The sequence below is a fragment of the Anolis carolinensis genome, chromosome 1, assembly GCF_035594765.1.
Source record: "Anolis carolinensis isolate JA03-04 chromosome 1, rAnoCar3.1.pri, whole genome shotgun sequence".
Taxonomy (NCBI): domain Eukaryota; kingdom Metazoa; phylum Chordata; class Lepidosauria; order Squamata; family Dactyloidae; genus Anolis; species Anolis carolinensis.
This window is the reverse complement of record NC_085841.1, coordinates 192533390-192552237: the sequence shown is the minus strand read 5'-3', so window position 1 is coordinate 192552237 and position 18848 is coordinate 192533390. Positions and strand designations below refer to the sequence as shown.

At 36.1% G+C, this 18848-nt stretch overlaps 1 protein-coding gene across 2 annotated transcripts in view; it reads left to right on the top strand.

Annotated features, from left to right (window-relative positions):
* The window catches only part of cwc22 (CWC22 spliceosome associated protein homolog), a 45672-nt gene that overhangs the window by 24461 nt on the left and 2363 nt on the right, over positions 1–18848 (top strand). For both annotated transcript variants that reach the window (XM_008121145.2, XM_008121144.2), the window contains exons 12-19: positions 915–1025; positions 2563–2644; positions 3830–3890; positions 9526–9603; positions 11277–11429; positions 11818–11945; positions 14727–14828; positions 15560–15759. In XM_008121145.2, coding sequence (XP_008119352.2) covers positions 915–1025; positions 2563–2644; positions 3830–3890; positions 9526–9603; positions 11277–11429; positions 11818–11945; positions 14727–14828; positions 15560–15759 — 915 coding nt within the window. The remainder of the gene's footprint in view (positions 1–914; positions 1026–2562; positions 2645–3829; positions 3891–9525; positions 9604–11276; positions 11430–11817; positions 11946–14726; positions 14829–15559; positions 15760–18848) is intronic.

Genomic DNA, 18848 nt, shown 5'->3' with positions numbered 1-18848 from the left:
TTTTAAGACTGGATTAACAAGCTCTAGTGAATGAAAGGACATTACCTTGGTGCATGGTAATGTTTTATTATTGTATATTGGTTTTTATGATGTTTTAAATGTTTTTAGTTTTTAATGCCTTTTGTATTGTATTGTTGATGTTGATGGCACTGTGTGCGAATTTGTAAGCCGCCCTGAGTCCCCTAGGGGAGAAGGGTGGGGTAGAAATACCGGAAATAAATAAATAAATAAATATTTCAGAAAACAGTTTGATTTTTCTTTTACTCAAAAGTCAGTATATACTTTACTGGTTAGCCATCTTTCTCTTTCTAAAAAAATAATCCAATTGTGATGTTGACAATGCTACCTACAACCCTACATTAGAGTCCCATATTCAGTTGTTTGTGTGGCAACATTACAATCCTTTGTATATACCAAAGCTTTCCAAATATTTCCTGTTGGCAACACAATTTAAACATGCATCATTTCGCAACACAATAATTTGGTTTTATTGGCAACCCAGAAGTTAAACCAACCCTTTATGAAAGATACGGTAACGTTACATACATTGTAATAACAGAATTTAATATAAATGAAAAGCTTTCATTTATATTTTTAAAAATTCATGATTTTAAAGATAATATTCTGCATTTCCAAGATTTTTGTCATTTCTCATTACGTTTGCACAGCACACCTACACACGGCACCTGACACATTAATGTGTTGCAACACACAGTTTGAAGAAAGTTCTGCCGAGCTCATTGGGCCTTGCTTCCAAATAAATAAATGAATGAACGTAGCCAGAGACAGCAGTATTTTTATTTCCCTTCTGAAGTCTCCTCTTCCCAATGTGTAGGAAGATCCTTCATACCTTCTTTGCTAATGCAAACAAACTAATCTTAGTGTTGCCTTACTTTTTTATTCTTTTTTTGTAGAAATTCTTGATGAAGGTGACACTGACTCAGAATCCGGTGAAGATGCTGGCAGCAGTGAAGAGGAGGAAGATGATGAGGAGGATGGGGAGGATAAAGAAGAGGATGAAGATGGTGAGTGTGCTGTGTAGTAAATGGGTTTATGTACCGCTACAAGCTGTGGAAGTTCTGTGTTGATGGCCAATAATATGACCATTGTTCACATTTAAAATGTCTTTTCTATTGTTTGTACTGTTTGTTTCATGCACTATATAAATTAGTGGATGTTTTCGTATTGGCCTCAAAGAGATGCAGATTATGATTGGATTCATTGGCAACAGCAAAACTGAATGTGGCGTATTACCATGTTACTTAGTTGCTATTCAAAGCAAAGGAATTTCCAGTGTCTGGATAAATTCCACCAACCTAATGTGCTATTTTATAGATTCCCAGTTAGATTTTTTTTATTTTTAAAAACAGTCAGAAGGTTTTTGTGTTGTATCTGCCTTTGAACACTCTTTCCACTTCAAAAGTGCTTTTCCCTTTGATGTGGGGGAAGGAAAAGAAGTAGTCCATTGCTTCTGAGGCATTCAGAATTTCATAACTTTTTTTTTAAACTCCAGCCTTTTGGCTTTCAAAAATACCACCCCTTTCCAATCTGCTTGTGTCACCATACAAAAAATATGCACACTCTAAGGTTTTTGCTCAGAAGCATATCAGGCGTGTTCAGTTTCCTTTGCTACTGGGGATTATACTCAGTATAATCCTAACAGCCATTTTATAATAAAGTGCTGTGCCGCGTTGTGTTCTGTTTCTCTTTTTAGCCTCCACGTGTCTATGCAAGAGCATAATCTATCTAAAGTTAAGCAGTTTTCCCAGATCTCCTGAGTTCAGTAGAATTGTGATTACATTTAGATTATTCTCTTCAATAGTGAAATCAAAAATGTTAAACTTAGTTGGACAGGAGGGCAAGAAGACTTTGAGATGGGTTCTTAGCATAAAACTATTTCAAATGACACTGTTTCATTAGCAATGCTTTTGGGAGAGAAAAATAAATTTCTGTTTCCAGGCAGAAAGCAATTAACCATGGTAATTGCAGAAATCTGTCATCGCTTGCATTACTCATATGGAAATTGTGGCAGCCACTCCTGTAAGAAATGGGACATTAATTCATTATAAAGCAGCTGGCTTAGTTATTGATTCAATGTTTGGTCATAAGACACCCTGTGCTGATTATAGATCTCTAGTATCCCTATATGTAGAAGCAAAAACAAGCAAATGCACACAGACAGAAATAGTCTGGTGCTTGTCAGTTAATGCAGGGCCCTCCACAGATCATGGTTCCCCTTTGAGATTAACTGGAAAACTTTGTGAACAAGTCTAGTTATTCATGGCAAAGCATCTATCCCATATCTCATATTCTTCCTAACCTTCAGGACCATGTTTTTAGGGGGCATAGTGGACTACAGTAGGTCAAGGAGGATTAGCAGAACATGGCTATGCACCTTGGATATCCAAGTAACGCAATCACTGGCATTTACCCATTGTACAGATGACTTCATGGATAATTTATTTGCAGGCCATTGCCATTTAAATAGTATATTAATCGTGCTTTGAAATAACATTACTTGTGAATGCTAATTCCCTGCATTGTTTCTCCCCACTTTTAAAGGACAAAAAGTAACCATCCATGATAAAACAGAAATTAACTTGGTCTCCTTCCGGCGAACGATTTACCTCGCAATTCAATCAAGGTAACATTAAATATATAAATTCAAGAATTAAATAATCTCCTCATCAGTGAAAGTGTGATGTTCAAGATTTAGGACTCAAATTCTTTGGCAGTAGAGATCTATAATTAATGGCATGTATCAAAATACCAGATTACCAGTTTCAGAATTCTTAGCATCCTTAGGAAGCAGCATTGTCTTTGATTCATTCTTGAGAATGCTTTTGGTTTTATTTTTTTTAAGGGATAAGGGACATTTAGCTTTTCAGAAGGTTTAAATTGCAATTCCCATAATCCTTTGTCATTGCCATTCAGATAAATTCATTGGGTCTTCTGGGCATCTATGACAGCCAGAGTTGTTCCACATATAATAAAGAAAAGAAAATATGTGCAGTTCATGTCTGATGGTAAGAGTAGAGGAAGGATATGACACAGAAGGAGGAAAGAGGCTTGCCTGAGTAAATGAATCTGTTAATAACAGGATATTTTAAATTATCCTCTAAAACTAACGTCAGTACTTTCTATGAGAAGCCCAAAGCAACATTTGAAATGACCATAATGTCTTCATTTGTTTAGTTACTGGTACATTTCTGTTTAGCATGGTGTTGTGGCAATAATGACTCATTCATGAGAGTCATCTTGTTTTTAGTCTGTCTGAAAATCTATTGGTTTTGGCCATGGTTCATATAGTAATGTGAAGTGGCTAAAACAGAATTTTATGTTTACCAGAATTGTGGAGAAAAATGCTTGTTTTAATAAAATGTCAGAAATTTCAAAAACTGCTGTGGCAGATTTTCAGTTAATTGCAATTACAGTATTGATTAATGCTATTGTTCCGTGCCTGTATTAGCTTGCTTAGTACAATAGATCTGAAGTTCATAGACAGCAAGGATCTGTTTGTCTTATGTCAGATAAATGAACAGGTTACAGGTGGAGATATAGATGAGGTGCTGTGGAGGATTTAGGATATTCCTTCAATATTTTCTCACATCAGAAAACATGGAAGGATAACTGACTTAATCCCCCTTTGTCTCAAAAACTAGCTTAAATCAGCATTGTTTGAGGCTGCTGGGGTTTAAAAAAAACCAAGTCTATTTCAGGCCCACAAGTATTCATTTTTATAATACTGATATTAGCATTGTCAGCACACCAATGTTTTGCGCTATTATGGTCATAAGTCAGTTCTGGATATATTTTTTGCCTTTTACAGTTTAGACTTTGAAGAATGTGCTCACAAATTGCTGAAGATGGATTTTCCTGAAAGCCAAACGGTAATTCTCTCTAATTCCCCTCCTTCTAGCACTTTTTTCCCAATCAGATATTGACAGTGTCATATCACACAGCGTATTGTCTCTAATATATAGTAAAGCATCTAAATTATAGACAGAGCTTTATCTTTATAATAAAAATAAACCTAGTAGGAGTTAATGTTAAATATCCTTACTGTTGAATATCCGTCTCACTAGAATGATGAAAAATGATACCCTGCTGTTTTTTGTGTAAAAATGTTTGCTCTGCTGAAATACAGTTGTGTAACAGTTGAAAAACATTGAGGCCAGGCAATTCTATTCTGAGACCAGAAGAAAATATTTCCAGAAAACTGTGTTGTGTGTAACTTTACTGACACTATTATTAAACAATTTTCACAAAATGCTCATATGTAAAAACTCAAAAATTTTGAAGAAAGCCAGAGCTCTTTTAAGCTATTTCTTCAGAAACATATTCATATTTTTGCTATTGTTCAACTAGGGGAGGAAGGTAGGCTATAAATAAAGTAAATAATAGTAAGAGGTAGAGCTATGGGATGTGTCTGAAATGGGGGTGTTATCACCCTAGTAATCACTGACCCCTGAAAGAAATTTTCCTTTAATTCCTAAATTTCTGGAATTGCTGATTTCCATGAGTCAGTTTGGGACTGAAATAAAATTTCATTGGTGAGGGCAGTCAGGATTCTTTTTTGCAAGAGCACATGCCCTTGTTTTGTCCACAACACCATAGTTATGCCACATAATAGGGACTTTATTCCTATATGGTGACCTGCTTTTTGTGAGGAGGGACAAATTTATTTTGTACCTTTTCTGAATAGTGATACGTAAAAAGCTTTTGAATTGTAATACGTAAGAAAAGCCTTTAAATTCTGCTCTTCCATTCTCCTGTTCCATCACCTATCTGTGAGATGAGAAGCTCTCCTTTCCAGTTTTTTAAAAACAATTGATTGTTTTGTCCAAAAGAAAGGAGAAACTGGTTGATTTAAATTTGAATGGGCAAAGTCTGAAGGCCGAACGCCTTCTTTTGGAAACTCACCAACATGTGACATCAAGCCCATAAAAACAGAAGCTCATTTATGTGTCTGGGAGGCACTTGAAAACTGCAAATATACAACATGATTCACAACTGGATTAAACTATTGTTTATTGAGAGAAGCCAGAATGAACCCGTTTAACAGCTTGAATATTTAAAGAAACCATCATTTGAACCTAATCTCAGTCTTCTGTTTCAATTATAACAATAAACGTGTGGTTCGTTGAAAACAGGACATCAAGCATTTCAAATGCAAGCTGTACACTTTGAGGGTGGGGCACACATGAGTCTTATGGCCAATATAATTTCTTCATCTTAAAGCATAATGATGCTTTACTTTTAAAAAAGGTTTTACTTGTTTCGTCTCTGAAATTTTTCTGTTGTGTATTCAGATGTGTTGTTTAAGGATTTCAATACTACATTCACTTATATAACCTTTGGAAGGAGAGAATACATACAGAAATCCTGGGGTGTGTGTGTATTTCATTTTGTTACGTTAGTGTTCTGTTCTGTTCCATAGCAAGAGAGTTGTATGACAAGGCTTTATTTTTGTGTAGTGATTCTGGCATTTGTTTAATATAGTGAGGTGTGGGACGACACCACCAATTAGGTGATATTGATATGAATGAATATTGCAGGAAGCTGCATACAGTTGTAGCTTACACTTTATAATTCTTTCAGTACAATCCATCTTGTTGATGCCTTTTTGTTGGCTGAAATGTGATAGGGTACCAGTATCTCCTATAGCATACTACAAACCTGCTTAACCTTGCCTAATGTATTTTTTTTATATGTAAAGGATTGCATCCCATAACTATAAGCAGAACAACTTTGCAACCCATTCCAGCCTCAGATAAGCTATTCTAGAAAGTTTTGGGACCCTTCAGAGAAGTATATGTGGTGAGACAGTAAACTGACTCCCTTCTTTCTCTTCCCTTTATTGGTACCATTTTACTGGATCAAAAAACTTCTCTGGACAGAAGGAGCTCTTCCGTTGGAAGAAGTGAATACTTGATCCAATCCAATTTATCTTCATACAGCTGTACTCAATAATATTTTCTTAATGAGTATCTTAAATTCTCAGCCCCATTTCTAGTTGCAAGGAAATGTACCTGTTAATTAATCTGGTTCATTAGGAGCAGGGAATCAATGTTTGAAGGAAGTAAAATATATTTAAATGAACACAATATTATAAGGAAATGGTCAGCAGGAATAATCACATGAGGCAGAGGCTAGCAGACTTGGCTAGGAAACCAGATGTTGTGTGACACTGCTGCTTGCTTTTAATCTAAGGAGCATCCCTGATACTGAATAAGAGCAAGAAGTGATGTGGTGGTAAAATGTTTTGAAGTCAATAGACCTAGGTGGTAGCAGTTTGATTGGAGAAAAGGTAGAAATGGCAAAGTACCTGCAGTTGTAAAATACATTTTACAATTTCCAGTTGTTGGTCTTCAGATCTTACCACTACATGGCTAATTTCTGCTAAAGTTTCTTCATTAGCTGTCAAATTGGGATCCTGAAGCATCTGTTTTATTGAAAACTGGTGTTAATTATTTGGTGGAGGTGTGGAGAATTCTGTAAGTGTAAGACATTACAACAATTGGCAGGAATACAGGGTCCCATCTTCCTGAAAGAGCAATTCCTGCAGGGTAGATTTCTATATTGTTAACCATTGTTAACCATAACCATAGTTTTTGTTGTATACCAAGACCTAGATTTATAGAATGTGATTTAAGAGCAATCCTGATTAGCACTAAAATGACTAATGTTCACAGGTGAGAGGGTTTCCTCACAGGAGGGGAAGGGTTAGAACTGTGGTTCTCAACCTGGGGTCCCCAGGTGTTTTGGGTACAACTCCCAGAAATCCCGGCCAATTTACCAGCGGTTAGGATTTCTGGGAGTTGAAGACCAAAACATCTAGGAGACCCACAGGTTGAGAACCACTGGGTTAGAAGGCGGGGGGGGGGGGGGGTGCTATATGTGAACTGTTCCCTTTCTTTTAGCCATGGTAAGAAGATCAGAAAATTCTGAAGAGATGCTGTACCTGGAAGTGAAGCAAAGATAAGAAAGGCATCTCCTTCAATTTCTTCTGGATTGCTGTCAACCCTTCAAACCCTTGTCTAACCCAATTAATATAACTATTCGATGAGAAGAAAATAGAAGCAATAGCATTAAAGAGAATGCTATTAAAGAGTAGGAGGAATAGGACATTCCTCCTAATAATGGGAAATGACAGATCCATGAGGTGTCTTCATTAATAGCCTCACAAACCAAATATTATTTTTGAAAAGCTAATAGCTGTTCTGTATATAAGACAGGAAAAGGACAGGAAGAGGAGATTTTGGTGAAGAAATTTTGTCATTTCCATATGGCTATAACAAGCATTGAAGAAAGACAACACAAAAGTGCTCACATTTATAAACTAAACTATGTTGAGAATTTGGTTTACATGAGCACTTTTTTTCTTTTTAAGAAAAATTGCAACCACAACCTGCCAGTAACTTTATAAAACTTGTGTTTATGTGTGCGCTTTCAAATTACCTGTTCATGAATTCATGAATTCTTTGTAGGCAAGGAATCCTTAGAGGTGGTTTTGCCAGTTCCTTCCTACAGCACTTGGTCTTCATTGGTAATCTCCCATCAAAGTAGTAACCAGGGCTGACCCTGCTTAGCTTCCAAGATCAGAATTAGGCAAACATTTTGGCACATGAAATAAAAGTTACTCTAAACTTTGAAGCTGTGGTTTGCTGCCAGAAGGATTTTGTGGGTTCCCTCATACCATTCATGCAAAATAATTGAGAATATTTTTGCTTACTCTAGGAAACATACTTTGGGTTTAACCTGCTCTTTGTTTGAAGAAACTATGATGGGTGTCTGTGTAGGCAAATCTATTTTCCTGTGCACTGTTGGGGATAGTCTGCCAGAAATTATTACATTACATTGAGAAGTTAATATATTTAATTACTTTTAACCTATAGGGAATATTATAACATTTCTCCCGCAATTGAGAGTGCAAAAAGTAATTTGTTTTGCAAATTCTGCTGACTTCATTTGCAACAGCATCAGCACTCTGTCCTTTTTTATTATATAAAAACTGATCAACTGCAACATTACTATAATAGAACAGTATAAAGAGTTAAACTAGTATAATGTTTTAGGGGTGAAAAACGCATAAGGCATTGACTGCCTTAACCCATCACCATAAAACACACTTCTCATTTTCCCTGAATATTTAGTGGTGGGTGCTTTTGTCTTGTTAAATATAGAACAATAGGTACGGTCGCTTATGTTCAGTCACACATTTTTTTCTGAATGGAAATGTTTAAATATACTGTATCAAAAAGACTTTGTGAACAGGTCCTACAACTGCTAGAGTAATTATCTATCTTGAAAGTTACTCAGAGTGATTTGATTCAGTTGGGATATTTTCATGCCATTTGTTTATTTCTTTGTTTATATCTCACCTTTTCTTCATTTTGAGACTCAAAGACTCAACAAATTAAAAAGCATAACAAAAGTTCAAAAGGGATTGAACTGTTAAACATTTCAACTACTTTAAAACATTAACTGTTAAACACACATACATATCCACCTATACCAGCATAATTGGCAAGATTGTTAGGTGGGATAGATTTTCAACAGTCGGTCATCAAATGCCTGTCAGAACAGAGCAGTCTTTATTTATTTGCAAAAAGAAAGTAGGGGGGATGCCAGTGTCTTCTCTGGGAAGTGGGCAGCTACTGAAAAGGCCTCCTCCTATATTCCCGTCAGATGTACCTATAGAAGTGGTAAGGCAGAGAGAAGGGTCTGCTCAGCAGAATTCAAAACACAGGGAGGTTCATAAGAGAGAATAAGGACCTTTGAATGATGTGAACTTGAGCCATATAGGTTAAAAACCAGCACTTTGACTTGGTCCAGTAATAGACTGGCAGCCAGTGCAGCTGCTACAACAAGGGAGCAGTGTATTCTCTGTAGTTAGCAATGTGTCTGCAACTAGTTGATGTTTCCAAAAACTCTTCAGAGGCAGCCCCACATAGTGTGCATTTCAGTAATCCTACTGGGATGTAATATAAGCACGTGCTGCCATTACCATATTTGATATTTCAAGGAATGTGAAAAACTGGCGCACAAGCATTTAACAGTGCAGATGCACTCCTGGCTACCCATGGAACCTGAGTTTCCATGCTCAGAGCTGAATACAGAAGTACACTCAAGCTGTGAACCTACATCTTCAAGGGGAGTGTAACCCCATCCAGCACATGCTGAATCCATATTGCCTGATCTGCCTTCCAAATGACATGGAGCAGCTCTATCTTGACTGAGTTGATTTTCAATTTGTTCATCCTCCTCTGGTCCATTACTGATGACAGTTTAGAACAAAACAGTTGGTTTATGGAAGAAAGGAGTATGTTGAATTGTTTTTACCTTTTGAACATATTGCATCCCCCCTCCCCCCACTATTTTTAATTTATAGCTTTAAAAAATCAATAGATCTGTGATTTTCAAAGTATAATGGAGCGTTAAATGTTGTTTCTTAGCTTAGGAACTGATTTCTTTTGATCATAACACTTCAATCCCTTAGAAGTCTCTCTCTCTCTCTAACAGAAAGAACTGTGCAACATGATACTCGACTGTTGTGCCCAACAGCGAACATACGAGAAATTCTTTGGTTTACTAGCTGGGGTGAGTTGTTGTTTTTGTTTTTTTTTCATCCATAGCATAAGCATCTTTCAGGATGCATTACAAAACTGCTATATTTGCACCAGATGACAACTTTGGAAGCGTAACTCAGCCATCAGACATCAGCTATCCATGTCTCTTCACCTCAAACAAAGCTTTTCAGCTCATCGGCACTCAGCCATCAAAAGTGTGTGAATTGTCCTTTAGTGACAGGAAACAAAAAGCGGGTATTTTGACACCATTCATTTGTGTGCATTATCAAAATTGGGTGGCATAAAAGCACTTAGGAAGGATAAGAAGAAGCATTTGTTATCCTAGACAGTCAACAGATGTGTTTCCTGTCAGACTTAGTGAGGAGGTCACTAGATTTAAAAGCTTGCTACAATGTGTTCCTCTTTTCTCTTGTTTCTGAGACAGACACTTTGCTATCAATGTTTTAAAGCTAAGGCAGGTGTGGATTACTAACTTAAGGCTCATTCAGAAATGCTGGCGGAGCTGTAAGCAAGCTTATATTTGTTTCTTTTTAAAAAAAAAACATAAAATATTCAAGATTTAATTGATTGTGACATTTTACAGGTTTATCCATTTCCATACTTCTTACCAGAAACCTATTCAGTAATTTGTGGAAGAGCTTTGCCATGGGACCTGAGACATTGCCTGCCATCAGAAAACATAACTTTGTTCACTTGTGGAACTCTTTGGAACTTGGCTATTATAAAATTGGATCTTGGCTATTATGGAAAACCTATAAACATGCGTATCATTAAGTTTTGACTATCAATTTTGTGTATTTTTAGAAATGCTTATATGTATTAAACTGGTCAACACATTTTGGTGCCTCAAATATTAGTTCTGTTTCTGGATGTATTTGACCTGCTGATTCCAAAAATGGCACCAGTTTTCCTCTATCAGCTCTAGATTTTGAGATATAGAACATATGTCATATACCACTCTTCAACTACTCAGCCATAGAAAACCATGATAACCATATCTAAGAAACTATATCTGATGTAGTCTATATAATGCAATTTTCCGAATCAGAGCCCCAAATAACTCCCAGAACAGACCTAAAAACCAAGACACCAAGGTATTTGGGGGGGGGGGTTGAGCTATGTTTTCACGTATAATATATTTGCTTATACAGTAGAGTCTCACTTATCCAACACTCGCTTATCCAACGTTCTGGATTATCCAACGCATTTTTGTAGTCAGTGTTTTCAATACATCGTGATATTTTGGTGCTAAATTCGTAAATACAGTAATTACAACATAGCATTACTGTGTATTGAACTACTTTTTCTGTCAAATTTGTTGTCTAACATGATGTTTTTGTGCTTAATTTGTAAAATCATAACCTAATTTAATGTTTAATAGGCTTTTCCTTAATCTCTCCTTATTATCCAACATATTCACTTATCCAACGTTCTGCTGGCCCGTTTACGTTGGATAAGCGAGACTCTACTGTACATATGTTTTTAGCACAGGCATTGATAAAAGTTTTGAAAGTCCTCCACATGCAATGAAATGTTATGGAAACATGTTCTCTTATTGGGGAATGCTGTTAGGTTCCATCCTATGCTCAAAAATGTTAAGGAACAAATGCAAGCTTCGATCGAATATAATATGCTTACATGTGGAAATGATTTTTTTAAATGTGCTTTTTTCTGCATTTTCAGCGTTTCTGTATGTTGAAAAAAGAATACATGGAAGCATTTGAAGGCATTTTCAAAGAACAGTATGATACTATCCATCGGCTGGAAACAAACAAGTTGAGGAATGTGGCCAAGATGTTTGCACACCTTTTGTATACAGATTCCCTTCCATGGAGTGTAAGTAAAAATGTTCTTAGTCTTGCAGGATATGTATGTAGGATTTGAAAGGACAAGATGTTGTTTTTCCTCTTTTGAAAGACTTCAGACAGAGGTGCTGTCAGTTAAAATTCAGGTCAAAAGCTGAATGCTGCATTGATGTTGGTACTGACAAGGGCCACGAGAGCTTTGAAGTAGACTTACCTTAGAACAGAAGTTCAGCTAAATTGTTTGGAGAAAGCCAGTGAAAGTATCACTGCTGTGTGAAAGTAATGCTAAGCCACCTAGTGCATGTTTGATGACTTTGTCACAGAAATACACACCTTGAAGGATGGGGAAAATAATAAATGGGATTGTTAGAATAGAGTTTGGGTGTTTGGCATTAATCTACTACCTCTTCCATTGTTAGGTCCTTGAATGCATAACACTGAGTGAAGAAACAACAACATCATCCAGTAGAATTTTTGTGAAGATCTTTTTCCAAGAGCTTAGCGAATATATGGGCCTTCCTAATCTTAATACAAGATTGAAGGATGAGTAAGTAGAAACCTCATCATGTAAATTAGTCTTGCAGGCAGTCTTCTAGTCTTAGATCTTAATATTATTAAGCTTCCACAAAGAGTATCTTTGTGTGTATATGTGTGTGTATAAAACATTATTATTGCAGTCTTATAGAAGTAAATCTATTTGTACATAAGTATTTCAGAATATAAACTTCCATTAGAACTGAATTTTTAAATAAAAAGAAATGTTTGTTTTCTTCCCTTTTTTCAAAATTATGTTCTCTCTTGAGTAAGAACAGCAGTTCTGACACTAAATTAATATATTCCTTGACTTGAATTCAGCATTCCTGTGAGTAGAACTCTATTCATAGGGTGCTCTCACTGTTGAAAGCAGGAGGAAATCAACTTCTGTTGATTTCTTCTTTCCCCTTGTGTCACAAAAATCTCTTCCTGGATGTGAAATAGTGGGAGGAGTTCTTTGCTGAATTGCAGCCCCTTCTATGAAGGAAAAGAATCAACATGTATTTTTAATGTCCTTAATATACCGTTGTCCTGAGACATTCCTTATTCTGTAAGGGAGGCATGAAAATGACTCTTCTAACACAGGCCTCATCTCTGCTTCACAAGTTATTTGTAGTAGTGTGTATATTTAAACATGCTCCTTTGGACATTATTTTAGTTATGTGAAAGAATGGAGTAATCCATCCAATTAATAAAGCCAGTTCATTAATCAGATCAAACCAATTAACCTAGTAGTTATACATTATGTCCACAACTCAAGTATTAACAGTACAGTAAGAATGGAAAATATGATCAGTACTAATTTGCCATGGGGAATTTTTCTGTTGCTTATAGAACTTTTTTTCTTTCTTTTTTTGGCCCATTTGACTGATAAACCTTAAAGGCAGTAGGCTGGTCATGGATTTCCTGTCTTTGTGGAATGGCAGAAAACAATAGCATCACTTGGGATTCCTCACGTCTTTATCAGCATTTTTGTTAGAATCTCATATCTGTTTAGCAGAGAATAGTAGTATTTGTGTGCCTTCAAGTCATTTCCAACTTATGCCAAGTCTATGGCAAACTAATCACAGTGTTTTCTTGGTACGAATTATGCAAAGGGAGTTTGCCTTTGCCTTCCTCTGAAGTTCAGAGAGTGTGATTTGACCAAGGCCACCCAGTAGCTTTCCATTGCAGAATACGGATCCGAGCCCTGCTCTCCCAGAGTTCTAATCCTATATTCAAGCCACTGTACTACACTGGCTTTTTTCATCAGCGTGAAATAGTTTTCCTTATTTCTATTCTGCTGTATCCTGAAGTAAAAGAGAGGTGGAAAATATGAGAAATGTCTCCTTAAAGCAAGTTAACACAAGTGAAAACCTGTAATAGGCTAAAACTTCAGCCTCTCAGATCAACTTTATTACAGGCTACAAATACAGCCATGGAGAGAAACGTAAGCCTTGCCAACTGTTAGTATCTCACTGTTGTTTAGATTTCTGGCTTGCCCATATCTATATCCAGGCAATGTATTAGCAGTAACACAGCAGGATTTCAGACTAGCTTCATCTTTAATTAAGCAGCAAACAGCTGACATTTACCACTGATTTTGTGTTATGTAACGAGCCGTGGAAGATGTGAGCCCATCAATACCATGGAAAGTGACATCTCTTGCCTTTCTCCCTACCATACCAACTTCTGTTTACCATAACATTTGTTAGCTTTTATGTTCTTTGCTCCCCTCTACATTATTCCTCTGAATCCATATAGAGACACTTGTTTCAAAACATTAGCTCCATTAGTATAAAGAATTTACATTTTACTGTCTTTGTCTTGGTTCCCATATGGCCAAGAGGCGAGTGGCCTCTGTTGAGTTTTGTTTTTCATATCAATAGTACAAAAAGAGAAACACCTGATATAAAATGTGGACCTATGACTTTAAAGCCATCACTTTTCTTCTGATTATTTAAACATCTTTTGTCTGATGAAGAAGCCAGCAGAGCTTGAAAAGCTTGCATAATTAGTCTTGTATATTTTGGTTGGTTTGTGGTTTTGGGATTTTGTTTCAACGGTCTCCTTAGAATCCTAGCTAGTGGAGCTGTTCAAGCAAACATATTTTTTTTGCAACTGCAATAAATAATGATGAATCTATCAGTCTTGTATTGTTGCTTTGTTAGCTCCAAAAAGTGAGACACGTATATAGAAGGACCCGACATTTATTTATTGGACCATTTATTGGTGTAAAAAATTTTGACACTTGTAAACTATAGTGAACTTTTATTTCCTTAGGTAGACTGGAATATTTACTCTGTCTTGACTTGAATGAATAGATGCATTTCACTCTTAACTTTAGGACTCAGGGTAATTGTCAGTGATCTTAAGATTGTTTGGGTAAGCCATATACTGTTGCTCCACAGTATTATTTTCACAGGCAGATGTGCTAGGAAATGCCTTATTCACAAAAACATGTCATGACTGTCAGCATAATGTATTGATTAGCCTGAGATTAATAACTATAGTGAAGGGTAAAATGTTGATCTACCCCTTTATTTTTAAATTCAAATATTTACTAAATATTGTACGATTTCTATAGATTTTTTCAGTGCAAAGAAGCTGTGTATAAAAAATACTTAATTCCTGGTCAGCCAAGGAACACTTCTTTAATTAGATTACACATTTCTACAAATGTAGATGCTGTGGAAGTGGAAGTACTGTGTGTTTGTTTCCTGTGGAAGGTTATTTAATGTGATATTTCTCATTCCTGCATTTCTTCTAGAAGGTTATACTTTGAGATATAATTCCAGTATTTATTTTCTACCAGAACTCTGCAACCATTCTTTGAAGGATTGTTACCTCGGGATAATCCAAGAAATACTAGATTTGCCATCAACTTCTTCACTTCAATTGGACTTGGTGGACTGACGTAAGAGAACCTAGTTTGTTGCATGTGTGCATGCTTGCATGTGTACATTCCTGAAATTCTGACTCAAGATGAAATTAAATGATAACCATCTCTGATTGAGCCCATAGTGTGTGTGTGTGTGTGTATACTGTATTTCCTCGATTCTAAGTTGCACCACTAAAAATAAGGTGCATTTTAGAATCGCAGGCTGTCTTATGTATTTTTTGGTGGTGGTATTAAAATAAGGATTCATCTTACAATCGACAGTGACATAATTGAAGAAATATGATAGTAGAGAAAAAATATGTCCCCTTCAAGCTTTGCCCTACATTCTCTCTGTCTAAAATCCATGCTCATAACCCCATATTGAGGTCATCCTCACAGTGAACACTGGGGAGTTGAGAATGTCCTCTTATCTTTAACATACATATACTCTATTCAAAATATAACAATAATAATAATAATAATAATAATAATAATAATAATAATAATAATACCTGCATCTCCCTGTGAATTGGTAATTTGAAACATTTCACCTGTGTGGATAATCAGCAATCTTGGAAGCAGGAAATGACTGTGTGGGTTAGATTTAAAACTAGATCTAACCCTGGGGAGGAGCTAAACACCTAAAAAAATCACGATAAAGACATTTGGAGCATAGATAAAATGACAACAAAACTTGAAGTGAGATAAACCTGTGGTTAAAAATGCATTTCCATGTATTGTCTATCTTTTTCTATGTATTTCCATAGGGATGAACTACGTGAGCATCTGAAAAATGCACCCAAAATCATCATGACACAGAAGCAAGATGTGGAATCATCTGATTCATCTTCATCCTCAGAATCTGATTCAGATGAAGATGCTGGCAGTAGTAGTAGCAGCAGTGATAGCTCAGGATCCTCCAGCGAGAGCAAATCATCTTCTGACAGTGATCACAGCAGTGACTCTGGTATTAAATTTTATCTGTCATCCATCTTTTTTTATTTAATTGCATATTCTGATTCACTTGGACTGAGGAAAAATGATGATGGCTATGTATTAATGTGTCAATGTCTGTGGCTTTGAGGGTAGGGTTTTTGCAGAAGGGAGTTAATGGGAATCTTCAAATAACACTGTAACACAATTTTTGTTCCTGGGTTATGAATGTTGTTTCCTAATTGGTTTGATCATTAAAACATATAAAGTGTTTATTAAACTGCAAAAACTTTGTTTTTGCTGGACATCCTGCAGCACATTTTGCTATATTTTTTCAATGAATATCTCATAGAGTATTAACCAATTCAACATAGTTTGGGGCAGCCACAAAAAACGGTTTCTGGAGTAGAACAACTACTTTCAAAGTAAGCACTGCACCATTAAACAGGAAATAACACTTTCAAATCAGGCAGGAACAAAAAAAAATCAAATTTTGTTACATAGTGTAATACAATATCAGCCTTAAGAAATCAGTACATGATACATGTAAATCATTTTGAGAGTATCTGCGAAGTTCTGCTAGGAGACTTGATTGTATAAAATAAATAAATAATACAGGCAAATAAAGATTTTCAGTTTTTCTTTGTATAGGCCATATTACCTCAGTTCATTCTTGTAAGAGTTTATTCTGAAGTGTTAGTTGCCCTAATAGACTAAAAACTCTCAAGACGTTAAGCGATCAAAATCTTTTTTTTTTCAAAAGTAAAAAAATCAGAAACCGCACAATAAATCATCCACAATCATAGGTTAAAACATTTGTTGAAAGAATAAAGTCAGAAAGGTTCAAAGACCCTCCTCTAATATTATTGAGAAAAAAGGCAGTTTTTTGATGGAGCAGTTTCTTTCACAGTATGCTGTTGAACATGGGGCTGCAGTGTGGATGTCTATGGGGCAGCCCCATCTTGAAAAGAAAGGCACAGTGGTACATGCTCACAAATGTAGAACCCACCAATTTGTATATAGACGCTATGAAGGACCTCTGGTTCCTGATAACTATTCCTGTGTACTATCCCATATACAGTCATGTTTATTGCTGTGTTGGGCGTATGCCTTCGTTTTTAACACTGTATCCTTAATAAACTTGAAATGGCTAGATTCAAAGACCCCTAATTTGAGACCTTTCTCTGATTTGTTCATGCCGTCAAGGTATTAATCATAAAATGAAATTCACTGTTTCCTTTCACAATAAATGAAAGAAACAACAGTGTTTCAATAGGACATGCATTTAAATTCATTTACAGCAGTCAGTGATGTATTGCTTACCGTAGTGGATTTCTAATTATTATTATTATTATTATTATTAATAATACAATGTTTATTTATATCCCACTTTCTCCCTTCCTAAGGTAGACTCAATGTGGCTCAGTATTAAAAGTATTACAGTACAACAAAATTTACAATATACGAATATTAAAACAGTATTAAACATCATTAATATTAAAAACAATTCAAGTTAAAACCATAAAAGCATATAAAACCACAGCATCCCCTGACGTAAAACACCTTCATTTTTAAACACCTGTCTGAATAAAAAGGTTTTAGCCTGCCGCCAGAAGGACAGCAGGGAAGGGACCATTCTGGCTTCTCTGGGCAGGGAGTTCCAGAGTCGAGGGGCAGCTACCAAGAAGGCCCTCCCTGTCCCCTTCCCTCTTCTGTCCCTTTTATTCCCACCAACTTAGTTTGAAATGCAAGCTCACGTTTAGCTACAAGGAGAATCAGGATTTTGATATTAAGGGTAGTATATGGCAGTTCAACTAATATAATGTGAGGCAGTTTGTGTATTATGTTTTGTTTTGTCCCAGATTCCATTGCTTGACAGAACGCTAATCACTTCCATATTATGATTAATATTTCTGAGCAAAAGTCCTCTTGCCGATTTTTCCCACTTAGCTGACGCGAAATATCATGAATGTTGTTAATCCAAAAGAGTGCCTACTAGTACACTTCGGAGTCTCCCTGTGCTCAGTTGTGCGAGCAGATGATCGCCCAGCGTGAGCTTCTGCCTTTCAAAAACATGCTGATTGGAAACAAATTTGATCCGTTGACTGTTTTAAAAGGAAACATCTTCTAGTTCACAAATGTAGTATATACTCAGTATGCCACAAAGGAGACCTATTACAATTTGTTTTAAGTTCACTTTATGATGCCTATAACTACAAATCAAATAGATTAGAAACACCACAGCACTCAAGGCAGGCATAATGGAGCAGGGTCAAAAAAGTGGCATTTCAGCAGAGAGCCAGATGGCTTAAGCACAGACAGCTGCAGCGAGAGGGGAACCAGGGTGGTAAGCCCTTAGTGACAAATTATCAAAGTCTGTTAGCATGATCATAGCTTTTTTAATGGCTTCTGTTTGAGTTTTTTTATTTTAATACATTCTATTTTAATGTTTTGTCTTTATTCCATTGGGAAAACAAATTCAGTAATGAAACATTTTGATAGTCTCAGCAGTGTTCTGATCTCTCCCTCCCCCCTTTTTTTCTTTTGTACATCACAAGCAGAAATAATGCCAGAATGATTAAATGCATCAGTATTTATACAGCCTGATGTGCAAGAGTTAGCTTCTCTGTGGTATTTTGGACAGAGTCTGTTGACTTAGTGAAAACTGGGTTTTCAAACAGTCTTTTTAAAAGAATGATCTAATTTTACAAAAAGAAGAGTCCACCGTATTTCTCTGCTTCCCTTGCCCCCGCCCCATTTTTCATTTTGATGTGACTTCATCATAGTGGCGTGTTATCACAGCTACGTTGGTGATCATAAAATTCAGTGGCATTCACATATCAGAATTTTTAGATCAGTTTTAAAAATGGTTGTCTTAGATTTTCTCATCAATATTAATCCAGCACATCTTTTGCGAAGGGATGAAAAGCTGTGTTTTATGTTTGAATGGGTTATGAAAGCTGTGGATGTGTTAATACAAGTGAATTACATTAAGAAAAGCCATTCATTGAAACCCCAGTATACCCAAACTATATTTTACATAGTAAATAATAATAACAACAACAACTTTATTTTGGTATTCCGCCTCCATCTCCTCTAGAGGACTTGGGGCAGTTCACATGG